The sequence below is a fragment of the Cebus imitator genome, unplaced genomic scaffold (genome assembly GCF_001604975.1).
Source record: "Cebus imitator isolate Cc_AM_T3 unplaced genomic scaffold, Cebus_imitator-1.0 Scaffold155, whole genome shotgun sequence".
In the NCBI taxonomy this organism is placed as follows: Eukaryota; Metazoa; Chordata; class Mammalia; order Primates; family Cebidae; genus Cebus; species Cebus imitator.
Window position 1 is genome coordinate 1,985,493 of NW_016107470.1, and position 19,602 is coordinate 2,005,094.

The following is a 19,602-nucleotide window of genomic DNA, read 5'->3' on the forward strand; positions in this document are numbered from 1 at the left end:
CATTTTTTCATATGTTTGTTGGCCTCACGTATGTCTTCTTTTGTAAAGTGTCTGTATGATTTTCTTCTTCCTGCTTGCTTTGGGTTTAACTTACTCCTTTTTTCTAGTTTGGCATTGTGGAAATTTAAGCTATTGACTTGAGGTCTTCCTTCTTTTTAAATGTAGATATTTACAACTAAAAATTTCCCTCTGGGCACTGCTTTTGCTACATCCCATAAGTTTAGTTCTGGCATGTTTTATTTTCACTCACCTCAAAGTATTTTTTGCCTTGTCATTTTGTCTTTGATCCACTGGTTATTTATGAGTGTGGTGTTTGATTAACACATATTTGTTATTTCCTCAAATTTCTTCCTGGTGTGTTTTTTAACTAATTTGATTTGGTCAGAAAACAATATATTATTAGAGTGCTTTGACATTCATTAAGATTTATTTTATGGCTTAGCATATGGTCTATAATAGAAAATATTCCATGTTTCCTTAAGAATGTATATTCTGCTGTTATTGGATAAAGTATTCTAGAGATGTTTTTAAATCTAGTTGATTTACTGTGTTGCTAAAGACTTCTGTTTCCTTCCTGATCTTGTCTCATTGTTCTATTATTGAATGAGGAGTATTGTTGAATTGTGTATTTCTCTTCAATTCTATTGGTTTTGATTCATGTATTTTGGGGTGTTAGGTGCATATGTTTATAACTCCCATATTCTTAATGGATTGATCCTTTATCATCAGAAAATATCCTCCTGTGTCTCTAGAAAAAAAAATTGTCTTGAAATCTATTTTGTCAATAGTGTAGCCACACAGCTAGCTCTTTTGGTTAGGATCTGCATGATACATCATCTTCCATCATTTTACTTTCAACCTATGTGTATCTGTGAATCCAAAGTCTGTATCTGTGAATCTAAAGTCTGTATCCTGAAAACAGCATATACTTGGACCATGATTTTTTTTAAATCCACCTTTCCAACATCTTTACCTAGAGAGTTTAATCCATTTATATTATTGTAATCACTGATAAGGTAGGCTTTATGTCTGTTATTTTATTGCTTTCTATATGTATTTTTTCTTCCTCAATTATTTCATAATTGCCTTCTTTTTGTTATTTTCTAGTGTGCAATTTTAATTCCTTTGTTATTTCTTCTTTTACAGTATGTTTTTGAGTTATTTTCTTAATGGTTGCTCTAGGGAAAACTATTAGCATCTTAATGTATAACAATCTGGTCTGGATTAACATCAGCTTAGTTTTCATACTAGATTCAAATTTAGTCCTTTATAGTTCTGTTACCCACCCCAGTTATGGTGTTTCTGTCACAGTCTACATCTTTATATTAACATAGATTTATATTTATTGCTACATGCAGTTGTCTTTTGAATTAGATAGAAAATGAGTCACAAACAAAAAATACATCCTATGTCTCCATGTGGACTTGAGAAACTGTCTAGTGCCTTTCACTAGTAACTGTCTAGTGTCCTTTCAGTCTGAAGTCCAGGATTTTCTTTTTAGGGAAGGTCTGCTAGTGAAAAACTCTGTTTTAGTTTATCTTGGAATGTATTAATTTCCCTTTCATTTTTGAAGGACAATGTTTTCCCAGATACAGAATTCTTGGTTGAGTTTTACTTTTCAGCAGTTAAAGCATGTCCATTGCTTCCCCCTGGCTTCCATAGTTTCTACTAAGAAATCAGATATTAATCTTATTGAGGATCCCCTATATATGACAAGTCGCTTCTGTTTTCAAAATTTTCTTTTTCTTTCGTTGTGACAATTTGGGTATAATGTCTCTGTGTGGGTCCCCTTGAGTATAGCCTACTCAGGGTTCAGAGTTTTTGGGATTTGTACATTAACATTTTTCATCAAATTTAGGATCTTTAAAGCAACTATATGTTCAAGCTTTTTTTTTTTTTTTAAAACACTTTGACTATTTTCTCCTTCTGTGACTCCCATAATGTCACATAATGTATGTTGATTGGCTTGATGGTGTGCCACAGATCCCTAAAGCTATTTACTTTTCTTTGCTTTTTTCTTTCTGCTCCTCAGTCTGTTTATTGCCAACTAACCTGTCATCAAGTTTGCTCATTCTTCTCCCTAGTCATATCTGCTATTGAACCCCTTCAGTGTGTTTAGTATATCTTTTCAGAATCTTTCCTTTTAAAAATGTTTCTTGATATTGTCTATTGTATATTACATGAGTCATAGTTTTTATATTTTCTTTTAGTTCTTTATAGTTCCTTTACTTCTTTGAACATACTTAAAATAGCCAATTTAAAGTCCTTATCTTCTATGTCTAATGTCTGGTCATTCAGAGACCATTACTATTGTTTGCTTTTATTCCTGGGTATATGACATACTTTAGTTTCTTTCCACGTCTTGCAATATTTTTGTTAAAAATTGGACATTGAATAAGATAATGTTCCAATTCTAGAAATCAGATGTGCCACCATTCCCAGTTTTATTGCTACTGTTGTTTGGTGACTTTTCTGAACTAACTTCACAAAAGTCCATAATTTTTTTTGTAACAGGTGGCCACTGCAGTCTCTTTTCAGTAGCACAGTGGTCAGTTAGTGATTGGGACAGATATTTCCTCAAATCAACAAATCTTCCATTTATTATCAAGGTGCTCAATGTGCATGCTGGGGCAAGACTTCCACATTCATTTAGGTAGTTTCCAGCTCTGCCTTAGCCTTAACTTCCAGTTTGTGAATAGCTTTAAAGTAAGAAGTTAGAGTTACAGCCTTCTCAGGTTTTTTCTGAGCATGTACACAGTCCTACACATGTGTGGCATACCTATCTAGATTTTAAATTTTTTCTAATCATGTCCTTATTAGTGCTTTTTGTATCTCACCTGATTAAATCTTGCCTATCTCACGGTCATAAAGATATTTTGTTTTCTAGTGGCTTTATGGATCCTTGTTTCATTCTATGATTCATTTTGAATTAATTTTTATGTATTAGGTAAGAGTCAGGCCTCTTTTTCCATATGGAAAACCTGTTGTTTCAGTACTGTTTATTAAAAAATTTTTCCATTGAAATGACTTGGTGTCTTGGTCAAAAGTCAATTGCTAGGATGCATGCAGACCTATTTTTGGATTTGATTCTGTTCCATTTATCTATCTGTATATTCTTATGCCAAAATCAGTCTTGACTACTATAGCTTTATAGTAAGCCGTCTTTGTCAAGATTGTTTTGGTTATTTTAATTCCTTTTCATTTCTATGTAGATTTTAAAGCAGCTTATCAATTGCTTTGGAAAAAAAAAAACCCACTGAAATGTTTTGGTTTTTTTGAGACAGGGTCTCTGTCACCTGGGCTGGAGTGCACTGGTACCATCATGGCTCACTTTAACCTCCAACCCCTGGGCTCTAGTGGTCCTCCTGCTGCAGCCTCCTGAGTAGCTGGGACTACAGGCACACACCACCACACCTGGCTAATTTATTTTTATTTTTTTTTAGAGTCAGGATCTTGCTATATGGCCCAGTACAGTATCTTCACACCTTGGCCTCCCAGTGATGGGATTATAGGCCTGAGTCACTGTGCCTGCCTGGAAGAACGTTTTCTGTGTTATCTAGTCATGAATATGGTGCCCTAATTTTTCCAATGTTTTTCTTCTTTGTGAATATAACTAGAAAAAGATGTAGTATTTGAATTTTTTCGAATCATGTCCTTATTAGTGTTTTTTTGTGCTTTGTATATATATGAGTATATATATGTGTATATGTGCATGTATATATACTCATATATATGAGTATACATATGTGTATGTGTGTAGAACCTGTACCCAAGGCCAAACTAAGAAACAGAACCCTGTCAGCATCCCACAAATTCTTCATCTCGTATTTGTGTTTGACATGTTCCTGTTCCTGGCATGGTTCTGCTGTTCCCCAGCTAGATGCAACCACTATCCTGACCTTTGCAGTAAGTTTGTTTTCTTTAATGATTTTATTACCTATTTTTAAACTTTACGTGAATGGACTCATATTGTATATGTGTACTTTATTCTTATTCACCAAAGACTTTTTTCTATTTCTAGATTACCACTGTCTTCTGATTCAATGTTGCTGTTGAGAAATGAGTTATCAGTTTAATCTTTTGCTCTTTATTTATTTTTTTACTGGCATTCTACAGTCTTAGTATGATGTTTATTTTTGAATTTATCTGAATAAAATTAAACTTGAATAAAATTTTTAGTATATTTTCCAATATTTTTAGCTGTATTCAATATGAAGTTTGGTCCTGCTATGATTAGAATGGGATTTAAATTTAAAAATAATAATAATAAAGTTAGAATCTCAGTTTACATACTGCTTTGTAACCTACTTTTAAAAATTAAACATTATGAAGTTTTTTGCTTGTAATTATAAGTTCTATTTTCATGAGTACATAGTATACCACTACAGGAAAACACTAATTTACTCAATCTGTTGCTACATATTGTAGTTCTTGGTGATTTTCTACTATAATAAATGCTATACAAGATGATTTTTTTTATTCACGTAGAATAACTGAAATTAAGACTTACATCAATGCCACCAACTAGATGTGTCCTCACTTAGTTATAAACAAGAGATAACATGGTTATTTTTCTCCAAGGGATGTTAGTAGATGGTATGACTAAACAGCTTACTTGAAAATAAAAGAAATGGGGGTGACTGGTGTTACACCTGTCCCATTTAGTCACTACCTTTCAGTATTTTCTCAACAGTGTATCTCGTGAGGTCACTAGCAATTTAAAAAAATATGAGAATATAAAATATGATAGAGGATCAATTCACCATAGTTAGCTTCCCTACACAGAAAGACCTTTCACTGATCATGCTGCTGTAGTTATTGTGAGAGGTATATGAGGAATCTAATATGAGACATTTGTATATCATCAGACAATTCGAATAATAAAAGTGTAAATTCAGAAATACCATTCTGTCTGTTGCTCATATCACTAAGAGGTAAAGCACTCATAATCCTGACAGCCAGGATTTCTCTAAGAGTCTCTCTGTGAAATGAAAAACAAGATGTACATTGTTGTTTCATTTTTTTAAAGCTAAGGTGGGGAGGCAAGCAACCTTCAAATTCTACTTCTGTGACATTGGACACATATGATACTGTATTTCTCTTAAAGAAAGGGCACACTGTAACTTAAAACTGATGCCCAACAGGGCCATTTTGGAGTAAATTAATAGCAGACAAAAACCTATGCCATTTAAATATCTGATAAAAGATATTTTTTCCTTTTTTAAGTAATACAGTACCAAAAGCAAAACTTCGAGCTTCCAACATGAGGAAAATTGTGATATATGTTAAATGTAGACCAATGACAAAAGGGTTATCATATTTAATAAATTTAATTGACTAACATATCATTTTGTATCTGTTATTGTTGATCTTCCTTTTCAAAAAGCACGTAACTAAGCAAGTCAATTTCCCAGGGAAGCACTTTACTAATATCAATTTTTGGCACACTTCTTATATAATTTGCTTATTAATTCAAATTAAGACAGTCTAGTTTCCTTTTCTAGTGTATCACTGCAAAAACACTAATGCTTTTTTTTTTTTTTTTTTTTTNTTTTTGAGACATGGTCTCATTCTGTCACCCAGGCTGGAGTCCAGTGGTATTATCTTGGCTCACTGCAACCTCCACCTCCCGGGTTCAAGCCATTCTCCCACCTCAGCGTCCCGAGTAGCTGGGATTACAGGTATGAGCCACCATGCCAGGCCAATTTTTGTACTTTTAGTAGATATGGGCTTTTGCCATGTTGGCCAGGCTGGTCTTGAACTCCTAACCTCAGGTGATCTGCCCGCCTGTGCCTCCCAGTGTGTTGAGATTACAGGTGTGAGGCATTGCACCTGGCCACTACTGCAATTCTAAACAATTGTGGTACTTCACCACCATGTAAATTTGATATCCTGTTTCCTACCCATAATAGTAGTACATTATATAAAATATAATCCTAAATAGTCAAGAGTTAAAGTAACAGAAGTCTTCCCCACAAAACTTTTGAAATATTTAAAATCTAAGTTAAAAAGTATACACTTTATTAAATACCTTTTAGAGTCTTTCTATGTTTTATATTGTGGAAGTAACACTGCTATATCTGGTTTATAACATACAGAAGTGAGACTCAGGCTTGAGAAAACATAGGATGTAACACTAAAATAACCAAGTAATTCCGCGTGCTCTACAGCTTCATTTGAAATATATGGGAAAAAAGCATATCTAGTCATAATAACTTTCATAAGGCAATTAGTCACTGTTCATGCAATTTAAAGACAACTGTGGCGATTTCTCTAATTTGTTTTTGACATTTCTTTTATGTTCTAGACATAGTGGCATTTTTATTCTTTCTACAAATGTAGGTAATAAAATTATTGATTTCATTTAGACAACAGTTCACACCTCTACCCCCCACCACCATCAAAGAAAATAAAATGGAAAGCTTGGTAGACTACACTCAAGTTTAAAGCACCAAAAGTAAAAATAAAATCACAGTTAACACTCATTTTAGGAGACGAAAGGTTTACTTAGAAATTGCAAACATTTAGCAAAGGTAAGACAAACACTATTTTCCATATTCTACAGAAATACAATAATTTATAGCTGGCTTGGTACATGGTCACATAAGAACAATTCTAATGGAAAAAAGAATATTTCATTCTACTTTTCTGTCACTTACTACAATGTAATAAGTGCCAGTAAATCCTGGAAGACAGCTGCATAGGAAGATTAGACTCCTAGGGCTGTTTGTTAATATACGTTATTATATTGTAAGAATATATAAACAAAATAGGCAAGATATTCAATTAACATGCAATTTAAGCTATATTATTTTGAAGAAACAGGACAAAATTTAGTGAATACAACTTAAAAATTTGTTAATTGTTATAATCAGTATATCATGATATTTTACATGGTACGGAATTATTCCTCCTTAATGCTTGGCAAATTGGAACAGGTTGATACTACTTCTATAGCATATTAAAATAAAGATGAAGGAAAACAAGTAGATAATTCTATTAGACCCTTTTCTAAATATTCTGGATTTTAAGTACCATAATTTTATGCCAACTTCACCATCTCCAAAGTTAAAATAAAGTCATACTTTGTACTCTGAATCTGTACTGTCCATTATAGTAGCCCTTAGCCATATGTGACCATTGAGCACTTAAAATGTGGACAGTCAGAATTGACATGTGCTGTGATTGCAAAATACACTCAAATCTAAGACTTAGTATGGAAGAAAAAGAAGATGTTTCATTAATAATCTTTTATACTGATTACATGTTGAAATGATATATTTAATATACTGGGTTAAATATGTTGTTAAAATTAATTTTGCTTGTTTCTTTTTTTAATATGGCTACTGGAAAATTTAAAATTATGTTATGGTTCACATTATATATCTATTGAACAGTGTGGATATAGATAATCTATAGTCATTACATTAGCCTTAGAATTAGCATCATACTTAAACACTCTGGGGTACTAACTCAAAATCCCAGAAACCCATAAGCACACTCTGCATATAAATTATTGCAAAATTAATTCTTATCTCTCTGCAAGATACGCATTTTAAGTGTAAAAAGAATTCACAGCATATTTAATCCTTAACAAATGTCAATTAGTATATGGTGAGAGCTAAAGGACTTCAATGTAGACTGTTGGAAAAATTGATCAAGAAACATAGCAGTGCAACAAAGGGAAGACAATTAGTATCTTCAGTAAAATAAGTTAGCCGAACTTATCTTTAATGCCCAGGCCTGACCTTGCACCACAGATTATATATGTAACTTTTCCACTTAAACTATAAGAAAATCTTAAAACAATATTGACGGCAGCTTACATCTTCAAACAATGTAAAATTAACAGGCATGATGAATTCTAATAGCAGAAAATAGTAGCTGAGAACTTTCTTTTAAATAAAAGCTCCTCCATGTTAAATTATGCAACTAACTAGTGTCCAACAAACTTGGGTCAAAAAAAATTAGATGCTATTAAAAAATCATAACTGGCTTTTGATTTTTTTTCTTCCTCTCCTTTTTTAAGCTTTTGTGGTGTATGAATATTTGGCATACTTATACCTCATCTTTTATGTTTTCCAACTCAAAAATAGTAGGTTAATCTAGAATGCATTCCATTATTTTCCTAAAAACAACATACATCAAAATACAACACTGACAGCGGTCACCTCAGTCAGCAGCCAGCATTATAGTCATGCATCAAGAACGTCGCCAGGAGGCAATGCCTAATTACATTTGTACTACACACTCTGTTCCTCGCAACTCTGGTAGGAATGTTTGTGTTTTATAAAACTGCTTTATCTTTTTACATTAGGTAAACTCTGTCAAAAATGCTTTGAAAATTAACAGATGCTGATACTAGTGTATCATTTATAAAAAGTTCCCCCTCATGCTGAAGATGTTCTGAGAAAACAAGCAGATTTTTGTAACTTCACATTTTACCATTACCACTCTTAGGACACTAGAAAGCAAGTAAGATTTAACAAAAAATAAAACGAACCTAAACCAGGTAGTACTGGATATACCAATACAGATACTAATCACAGAAGACTACAGTAGTTCTCTCTAGAGTTCAGCCACCTGCTTAAGACATTTAATTATGTTTATTAATGTGCATCGCACAGTACTACTTAAACTTTCACATCTCCCATCTTTCGACTATGTTCGGTATAAATAATACTTTTGTTACATGTTACTAACTCCAGCCTAAATAAGCCTAATAAATCATGTCAGTTGATATAATTTTAAAATTCTACACATATATTACTCTACAAATATACTCCTTGGTGAAAAGATGTCAACAGTCTCCTTTCTGAAAACTGTTTGATGTTAGATCAATCAGTGACTATTTATTGAGCACCTACTATAACTGTACTCAGTCTATACTCATTCTTTAACCAATAAGAAAAAAATACCTGCTCCAAATGCAAGATGATATTTGCAAGGGAGGATAATATACGAACATTTCTAATAGAATGTTCTTTGAGTCAACATCTGGACATGTGAAATTGTATGACAAACCCCAAATTTATTACCTATCACCTTATAAAGATAAATAAGCAATCTAAAGTATGCTGCATAGTCCTTTGAGGAAAGTGACTGCCATACATAAAATTAAGGCTGATTCCCTAAAGGTATGAAAGAAAAGCCAGAATGTTATTGTTTATAAACCACTAAAGGCTTAATATAAACAGTTTACATAATTATATGGTTAATTTGGACAAATGAGCACTTGTGTTAGGTTTCTAATTTTGCTGAAAGGTGTTGGTCTAATCAAGAAAACTGCTTTAAATAGGAGCATTTTAGCATAAATGAAAATAAAAATCCTTTGTAAATTTCACTTGCCTTGTGCATTTGAAACTAATGATGTATTCTATGCAAAATGGTATATTTTTTCTCAAAGCTAAGAATAGGACAATGATAAGACAGATAAGCTAGTTTTATGTTTCTAGCTTCTATCAACTCTGACTTATTGAATTCCTACAACGTGCAAGGCAGTATACAATGTGATGAACATATATGGGGTCTACACATAAAAGGAAACTGAAGTCTTTGGAAGCAAAATAGTTGTCAATTTGAAAACCAATGGTAATCATTTTCCTCAACAGTGTTTATAAAAGTTGAGAATGATGTCAACTAAAACAAAATACAATCATCCCCACCTCTACCAAAGATGGAAATATAATACAGAAATCATTTCCAGAGGAGACACAAGAATGTTCATACTAGAGCCATAGGGACCAAAGCAGCAAGATGAACAATGAGGCAGTCACAGAATATCTACTAGCTACTGTACTGGTAATAGTTTATTAAAAAATACAATCTATACTAAAATTTAAGAGCTAATAATATATTTAGCATATCTTTGCCTTTTCTTTTTTGCTACTGAATATAAAATTTGTCCTAAATTTACTAAATCTTCTATACCCTGAGGAATAACAACAGACTAATAAAAGTAATGTCAGGGTTAGCCTTCTGGACCATTCTATTGTCCAGTAAGAACAAATTATATATAGCTAATATTCTGGAAGCACAAGGTTTCATCAGCAGACTGAACTACTGCCTTGTATTGTTCTTAGCAAAGAGTTTGGTTTTACAGTGTTAACATGGCCTGGTGAGAGTAGAGAAGTCAAAGTTGGGAGCCTGAGGTTTCCTCTCCCACCTAAGATCCACAACTGATACACTGGTTTTCTGTCTTCACCATGAACGTGGCATATTGCTGCCCTTTAGGAATATATTATTCAACAGTTCTCTGTAAAAGCACTTTGGAATCTTTAGCTATATATTTCTATGAAATTATAATGAATAATTATTTGCTATCTTGAAATATGGAATTCCTATCCTTCCCTTCTCCATATACAAACAGATAAAATGATACATTTAAAATTTCATTTAAGCATTTACTTCTTTTCCTCCAATATCTGAAAGAAAGCAAGTACTGCTTCTCCCCCTTTCAACTACATTACATTATGCCTGAATTTGAGAGGGAAGGAAGGCCCATAAGTAAGGCAAAGGATTCATTTAGGACAACATTCGGGCTTTTATTTTAGGGCAGAGTGCCACTGTTTCCCTTTGAATGCAGGTTTCAGGCTAATCTTTAATTGTCCACATACCATCCTCTAAATGGGATGCCTCTAACCCCCAAAACATTAGTTGTCAGAAAAAAAAAAAACTGAATCTTGGTGCGGTGCTTAAAAATGATAACTCATGAAATAATCAGAACATCCTGCCTGCTTTTATGTCTCTCACTATGGAGCCATGCCTAGTGATGGGAATAAATAAAACAGTGGGCCACAATCAATTGTGCAATAAAACTTCCATCCTGTTTTCTTAAACATTAAATATAATCTTGCTCCCCAAAAAAGTAAGAAAGGCACTCGAATTAACACAGTCTGTATAGTTATTTTTTAAAAGACACTATGTGACAATAAGGAATTCTAGGGGTTAACTTCCCAGGGCCTCCACACATCTCTCCAATAAACAGGAGCTTATTACAGACCATACCTAGGTGTGGGGAGGCAGCAACATATAAAGTGCTAGGGTTTGCACAGTTCTATTTGAGAAATTTATTCAAGACAAAAAGTTCAGTTGTTATCATGTTCAAATTTTCTAGCATACTTTAAATATCTTTAAGTTTCAAAATATAATTTTCTAGTAGCAAAATAATAGCTTAAAACAGCTTTCTTGGGAAAAAAAATCATGTTACTTCCCTTTATAACTAATTCTTTAGCATCTTCTATGACTCAGGGGAACTAAGGTAGGGATTATTAGACTGTTGTACAGTAGGTGGTATTTGCCGTCTTGTGAAACTGACAATTCATTTGTTACAATATTAAAAATTCTTTTTACACACACATACAATACATGTGTGTGTGGCCCAACAAACACAAATTGGCATGACCTGAACATACCTAAATAACATACAATCTACTGAGTATATGCTTTCCTACAAACTACTGCATAAAAATCCAAAAACTTTTGTTTCTACATCTTGTATCACATAAGCCCTTATTTGAAAATTTAAGTACTTTTACACATAACCTGTATACATTTAACCCTATTATAATTAAGCCTTTAAGTGAGAACTGTACCATAGGAATAAGAAATATGACTCAAAGTCTGGGCCCAGAGTTTAAGAGGTATTAAAATGCTAAAATCTAGAAAAGACAAAGGGGACATTAATATGTATCAAATCCCTAAGCTTAAAAAATGACTCACACAGACTTAAAAAATATCTGAAAGAGTCACAGTTCAAGTTACAGGGAAGAAAGGAGAAGCACAAAATGATGATATGTGCACAGGTACAGGTCAGTAAGTCACTGAAATCAAAGAATTTCTTCAGATGACTAAAAGTAGTTCTGGCTCTGTATGCAGGATTTGTCTTCTAATATCACAAATGAACAGAAAGTGGTGTTCTTAATGCAAGTGGGTTCTTTAGGTCTATAAATTTTTAACATATATTATAGTACAGTTAATTGACAATGACAGAGCTGTATTTTTTGGCTGGGATTTAACAAGTTTAAACAAGGTAATGAAATGAAGGAAAAAAAAGTCTAAATCAACTTATTCTGTATGCGATAGCTCTTCCCAAGTACTACGAAGCTAGAAAGCATCATTCATTCACAATCCATTGCACTAATCCATCAATCTCTCAATCATCACTCATTCTATCACTCACAACCAATCTTTCTCTTCTTCTGTCATTCATTAATTTAATAAATATTTAATGAGTCCTCACAATGTGCAAAGCACAAGTAGAATCTGGAAAACACTATATTGCCAAAATAGGTACACTAAAGTACACTAAGGTACACTAAAGGTGGGGTGAAGGTGGTGGTGGACAGTTATAGATCTTAATGCTTTTCGCTTGTCAGTAGTATTCTTAATCCACAGTATGGTACAATTCACTGTTCTTCCAGTGAAAGTTTAATGAAATATGTGTCAATAAGCCATTTTTTCCTTTTAACAATTAAATAGTTATAGAAAAATAAGTGAAGACTAGCAAGTCCCAGAATATAAACAGATCCTTTCCACTACAAGAGCTCAAAGACATTATCCTGCTACAGATAGTGGGCTTAAATGTTGACCACTTAGGGAAAAAACCAACCATATGTGGCAATATTAGGATTTTCTGTGAATGAACAATTTAAAAATGCAAATTCTAGAAATAAAGCAGCACACAAAAGTCACATACTAACAGTATCCTTTGGATATTTGTATTTCTGCTCTCTACTTAAAACTTTTAGGAAAAACCAAGATATATTAAAGGATTGCACGGCTTCAGAAAAGCGTGGGTTAAGAGCCTTAGAAGACATGGAAATAGTTAACACCAAAGATGGGCAAGATAATCAGTGGAAGGTACACAAAGACATAGAGCACTATAAAAATTTAGCTAATATTTTATAAGGTATTGTCTACACTCATTTCCTGATTTTTTTTTTTTTTTTTCCACATCAAAGCATAAGAAGCCCTATTACTAAGAATGTGAAAAATAATTCTTAGGAAGAAAGGTAATACTGAGTGAGGCCAGAATCTGGCAACATATTTTAGTGGAATGGGCTCGATCACCCATGTCTTCTTTGTGTAGTTTGCCCCCAAACCCTCACAGGAGCTAAAAATCATAAACTTATGATTTTATCCATAGAGGTCTAGGTAGACCTTGAGGTATTTGATTCAAAATATGCTTTGCACACAAAGGGCCATGGAATTATATTCATAATGTTTTTTTTCATCTAAACAATATAAAAGCTATTAAAAGGTAATTTTTGACTCGAGAGAAGAACAAATTCTGTCTACTGGGGCCAGGCTAGACAACTTTTCTGGTGTTCTCAAGTCTCACTCATTTCAATAGTCTGCCACTCAACATAATCATGATGCCCAAGTAAAGGACCTATTTCTTCTTCAAGGCAATGTACAAGTCCAGGCTTTCCATAACAGTGAGATAGAAAAGGTTTACCTTTCCTTATATTTTAATCTCCACTTTACAAATTACCTAGCAAGTAAAAAGAACAACAGAAAAAGCATGGTTGTCACACTTATTTCTGTCACTATTACTAACATTCTGCACAAAGATAGGACAACTGACAGCTTCCATCATTAGGGAAACTTTTAGAAGGGCTACTCTTGTTCATATTTCTGGTATATGCATGTATTTTAGATGAGGTATGAAATTCATTGCAAATGGGGGTAGAAATCTTCAGGACATACCCCTGAAGTAAGAAAGGAAAGATACACAAAAATGACACACAAAAGTGACAAAAAGTATGTAATGGATTGGTAAAACAAAGTATATGAAAAGAAGAAACAGACCATTTACAAAAGGGAAAATAAAAGAAAGCAGATGTTACTTGGCCCATTCCCCACCCTCACCCCACCAACCCGAAAAACTCAGCCCTTGTTATTGAAAACATAAGCTACAGCTATAACGTGGATACTTTGGTACCTCATCCCTGATTAAGTTCAGTATCAAGGTTTTGTTTTTCACATACTATTCCTTCCTCTGGCATTTGCCAGTAAACTTTAATAGTCACTTCATGATAATTCTGTAGTTTCCATGATGTATCCTCAATAATTTAGATTTTTTTAAAAGGAAGATTTTTATGGATATATTTATTTATATATTTCTCCCACTGTCATACGTGAATTTGAAATTAAAAAGTGGTAATAGCTAAAAATGGCATTCCAGGTTTTCAGAAAAAAAATCAATTTTATAAGGACTGACGTGTTTTGGTATATAACAAATTTGAGGTAAAAATAATCTATCAAAACTAGCAATAAAAATAATTTTCCTTTACTGCAATTACATAAACTCTTAGTTTTTTTTTTTTTTTTTTTAAATAACCATTTTAAAAATGGTTTACATTGGAAGCATTTTTTCATATAAATTCCAATACTTCTGACTTTGGTAATTGAGTAGAACATGCTAGAGAAAGAGAACCAGTTTATATTTTTACACATTCACCCATCTAGCCATTTGATATTCAAAACAATTACATCAAGTTATTCAACATTCATACCAACATTCTTAAGTTGAACTGCAACATAAATGTTTATTTTCAATTTGTTTTAGAGACAGGGTCTCAACTCTATTGCCCAGGCTGAGTATAGAGGTGCAATCATGGCTCACTATAGCCACAAACATGGCTCAAGCAATCCTTCTACCTCAGCTTCCTGTGTAGCCTGGACACAGGTGCATAGCACCATGCCTGGCTATTTTTTTTTTTTTTTTAACTTTTTGTAGAGATAAGTCTCGCTATGTTGCCTAGGTTGGTCTCAAAAGTCCTGGGCTCAAGTGATCCTCCTGTCTTGGCCTTAAATTTTTAATTTTTAAGAGAATTTGCTTGCCTATGCAGCAACTGGACTGAGGTGGGTAGAGGTATGTGTGTGAACCAATCAGGAAAACCAAATGAGAAGCCCCATGTATAGAAATACAAAGGGTGAGAAGTTAAACAGAAAATTTAAGACTCTGTTTAGCAGGAAGAAATTACACAATTATTTTATCCCCACAGGAATGCCAGTTATTAACAAAATAAATACAATGAAAGATTTACTATGGACTTTTAACCTAAAGATGAAGAACATATGGTTAGCCAATAATAGTAAACAGTTCATGCAACTATGTAAAGAATAAAGGAAAACAATATTGCACTAAAAGGGGAACCTTGCAGGACTAATTCACCTCTTTCATTGACTCAAAGTAACCAGCCATTTCCTGTATGCATTGGCAAACCTGGCTTGCTCTACATTCCGACAAGTCGACAATACTTGATCAATGAACCTGTGCTCCATTTCTAGGCCTAGGGAGTCTGGAGCTGGTGTCCGCTTCAGGCGTTTGGTTTCCTGGGAGTAGCCTTGCTTGCTAGAGTCATTCAGTCCATCTACTTCCATCGCCTGGGACAGTTGGGAGCCTGCTGGGATAAGGTGCAAGTCACTCAAAGTCCCCCCAGGGCTGTCTGCAGGTGACAACTGGGTCATGCTGTGAGGAAACCTACCATTTAAGTGATGCTGAAGGTAGAAAATATGCCGCCTGTGACAGAGAGGGGAAGGAAGAGAATAAAGAAAATCACATTACAAAGTCAAGCATTTCAGGAAAAAAAAGTTTGCAATTTCAAAACATACAGTATTCAGTTCACTGCCCCCTTCATAACCAAGTTATATAGGGAAGGAGGAAAACCAGTAGAGATGATGTTTCAGGGTATTTGGACAAAGAAGGCCTCACGACCCCAGCTTACTGGTTTGTGAGAAAGGATACGATCCTAAGGTTTTTCATAAGCATTTACTGAGATGGAAATGACTTGGAGATGGTACTCTCTGATAAAACTAGAAACATGTGATAGTCCAATTTCTGCTATAAATTATAAATAAAAAAACAAAACAAAAAACTAACCTCATTGATATCCTAGAAGATAAGTGATTCAAAAATAAGCTGATTGAACAGTTCCTTTAGAGGCTTAGTCAATGGCCTCTATCATATAATAAAAATAACATATCTGTTGTAGTGGGTCTTATTCCCCAAAAATCAACTGAACTTTACCCTAAATCCATTACCAGCTACGGTTTTAAACATCCACATGCACTGGGGATGTGCTGGGCTCTGAGCAAAACATGTTAAAAGACACAGTTCCTGTTCTCTAAGGAGAGAGAGCAATTCTCCTGCCCTTAGATCCACCTAGAATTGTTTGTTAAAAATGAAAATTCCCCTCGAGAGGCTGACGCAGGAGAATCGCTTGAATCCAGGAGTCGGAGGCTGCAGGGAGATGAGATCGCGCCACCGCACTCCAGCCTGGATGACAGAGCGAGACTCCATTTTTTAAAAAAATGAAGATTTCTGTGCCTTATATCCAAAAATTTCAATTAAGTGGGGGGCACATCTATGTACAATGAACTGTATAAGTTCTAGGTTGTTATATCTCATCATTCATATTAGCAACTCTAAGCCCTTAAAAGAATTCTATTCATTTTCCTTGCATATTCTGAAGTAGACAGGGAGCACATAATGTACCAATTTTACGGGGGGTAAAACTTAAAGGCTAGATAAGCTGCCTAATTGCAATGAGTCAGCAGTAGAAAACTGGGCTATGTAATACAGGCATACCTAGTTTATATTATGCTCTGCTCTTATGTGCTTTGCAGACATTGTATTTTTTACAAACTGAAGGCGTGGTAATCTTGTGTTAAGCAAGTCTATCAGCACAATTTATCCAACAAAATGTGCTTACTTTGTGTCTGTGTCACATTTCGGTAATATTCCTAATATTTCAACATTTTTCATGATTATTAAATCTGTTATGTGTTACCAATATTATGTGATCAGTGATCTTTGATGTTACTACTATAACTATTTTGGGGTGTCACAAACCACACACACATAAAATTAAAAACTGAATCAATAAATGCTGTATGTGTTCTGACTGCTCCACCAACCAGCTCTTCCCCCATTTCTCTCCCTCACCCCAGGCCTCCCTATTCCCTCAGACACAACAATATTGAAATTAGGCCAATCAATAACCCTACAACAGACTCTATGTGTTCAAGTGAAAGGAAGAGTCACATGTCTCTCACTTTAAATCAAAAGCTAGAAATGATTAAGCTAAGTGAGGAAGGCATGTCCAAAGCTAAGACAGGCTGAAAGCTAGGCCTCTTGTGCCAGTTAGCCAAGTTGTCAATGCCAAGGAAAGTGTTTGTAGGAAATTAAAAGGGCTACCCCAGTGAATATACAAATGATAAGAATGCGAAACAGCCTTACTGCTGATAGGGAGAATGTTTTAGTGTTGTGGATAGAGAAGCAAATCAGCCATAACATTCCCTTAAGCCAAAGCCTAATCTAGACTAAGGCTCTAATGCTCTTTAATTCTGTGAGGACTGACAGAGGTGAAGAAGCTGGAGAAGAAGACTTTGAAATTAGCAGAGATTGGATCATGAGGTTTAAGGAAAGAAGCCATCTCTATAACATAAAAGTACAAAGTAGCAAATACTGATGTAGAAGCTGCAGCAAGGTATCCAGAAGACCTAGCTAAGTTCACTGATGAAGGCAGCTACGCTGACAAGAGATTTTCAATGTAAATGAAATACCCTTCTATTGGAGGGTGCCATTTAGGACTTTCATAGCTAGAGAGAAATCTATGCCTAGCTTCAAAGCTTTAAAGGACAGTCTGACTCTTGGTAGGGGCCAATGTAGCTGGTGACTTTTAAGTTGAAGCCAAGGCTCATTTACCATTTCAAAAATCTTAAGAATTATGCTAAGTCTACTCTGCCTGTGTTCTACCAACGGAACAACAAAGCCTGCATGAAAGGACATATGTTGACAGCATATCCGTTTAAAGAATGGTTAACTGAATATTTTGAGCTCAATGCTTGTTCAGATAAAAGTATTGCTTTCAAAATATGACTATTCATTGACTATGCACCTAGTCATGTGAGATCTCTGATTGAGAGGTACAAAAAGATTCATGTTGCTTTCCTGACTGCCAACACAGCATTCATTCTGTAACCCATGGATCAAGGAAGAACTTCAACTTTCAAGTCTTGCTAAGAAATATATCTCATAAGGCTATAGCTGCCACACATAGTGATTCCTCTGATGTATCCGGGCAAAGTAAATTGAAAACCTTCTGAAAAGGGTTCACCATTTTAGATGCCATCAAGAATGTTTGTGATTCATGGGAGAAAGTCAAAATATCGACATGAACAAAACTTTGGGAGAAGGTGATTCTAACCCTCATGGATGACTCTGAGGAACTCAAGACTTCGGTGGAGTAAGTGACTGCAAATGTAGTGGAAATTGTAAAAGAACTAGATTTAGAAGTGGAGCCTGAAGATGTGACTGAAGTGCTACAGTCTCATGATAAAACTTGGATGGATGAGGGGTTGCTTTTTATGGATGGGCCAAAAAAAAAGTGGTTCCTTGAGTTAGAATTTACTCTGGTGAAGATGCTGTGCACATTGTTGAAATGACAACAAAGGGTTTAAAATATGGCATAAAGTTAGTTGATAAAGCAGCAGCAAGGTTTGAGAGGACTCCAATTTTGAAAGAAGTTCTGTGGGAAAAAACACTGTCAAACAACATTACAGACTACAGAGAAATCTTTCATGAAAGGAATAGTCAAACTTCATTTTGATCTTATTTTAGGAAATTGCCACAGCCACCCTAGACTTCAGCAACCACCACTCTGATCAATCAGCAGTCATCAACATTGAGGCCAGATACTTCACCAGCAAGAGACTGCAACTTGCCAGATGATTGTTAGCATTTTTTAGCAATCTAGTAGCTTAATTAAGATACATTCTTTTTAAAAGACATAATGCTATTGTACACTTCTTAGACTACAGTGTAATGTAAAAACTTTTATATGTACTGGAAAACAAAAACAAAATGTGTGACTCATTTTATTGCTGTATTCACTTTATTGCAGTGGTCTGGAACTGAACCTGTGATATCTCTGGAGTATGCCAATAGCTTAAAAGATCTATCTTCTCTCTTGAAAATGTGAAATAAGAGTGTCTTGGTTTTAAGAGAAAAAAAGAATTCTCTACTAATTAAGGTGCCAAAGAGGGGAGATGATCTTGTATGTTCTGAATATATTTAGTAAGGAAAAGCAGCTAACAAGGTCTCCTCAAATAACCTACCAGACAGACTAGGCTGGAGAAAGAGAGAAAATCTCAATAACTTTAGAAATATGCAATTTTAAAGAATATCTGCCTCCTTCCTGCCTAGCACAGGCAAGTCTTTCATTTACAAATACAATGCTATGGCCTAAAGTAGAATCTGTATTCATGAAGATGAAGATACTTCCAAATAAAGGAAGATCCAAAATAAATGAAGCTAGAAAGGTGGGTCACATATCTGAGCTTTATTCTAACATACTATCAAGTGTACTCACAACTCAACAGGTTGCTAACCCTTTTTCACTCTTTCCTACCAGACTTTCCCCTCTCTCAAAGAGAAATTCTTTTAACACTTTAAACAAAAAGTGTCAAGAGATTATACTTCAGGTAAGTTAATTTGCAGACCATCAGGGCTGAAAAAATGATAAAGCATGCCTTATTCTCAGGGTCTAAACAAATCTCAATCCTGTGTATCAAAATTATATGTTTTTTCTT

At 34.4% G+C, this 19,602-nt stretch overlaps 1 protein-coding gene across 3 annotated transcripts in view; it reads right to left on the reverse strand.

Annotated features, from left to right (window-relative positions):
* Positions 1-6,485: 6,485 nt before the first annotated feature.
* PTAR1 (protein prenyltransferase alpha subunit repeat containing 1) overlaps positions 6,486-19,602 on the reverse strand; it is a 50,050-nt gene continuing 36,933 nt past the window's right edge. The window contains exons 7-8 of one of the 3 annotated variants that reach the window (XM_017543441.2): positions 15,495-15,529; positions 6,486-15,410 (exon numbers count right to left, since the gene is read on the reverse strand). In XM_017543441.2, the coding sequence (XP_017398930.1) occupies positions 15,187-15,410; positions 15,495-15,529 (259 nt within the window). In that variant the 3' untranslated portion in view covers positions 6,486-15,186. Of the gene's footprint in view, positions 15,530-19,602 lie in introns of all 3 variants that reach the window. The other 2 variants (XM_017543440.2, XM_017543439.2) reach the window with 2 other exon arrangements.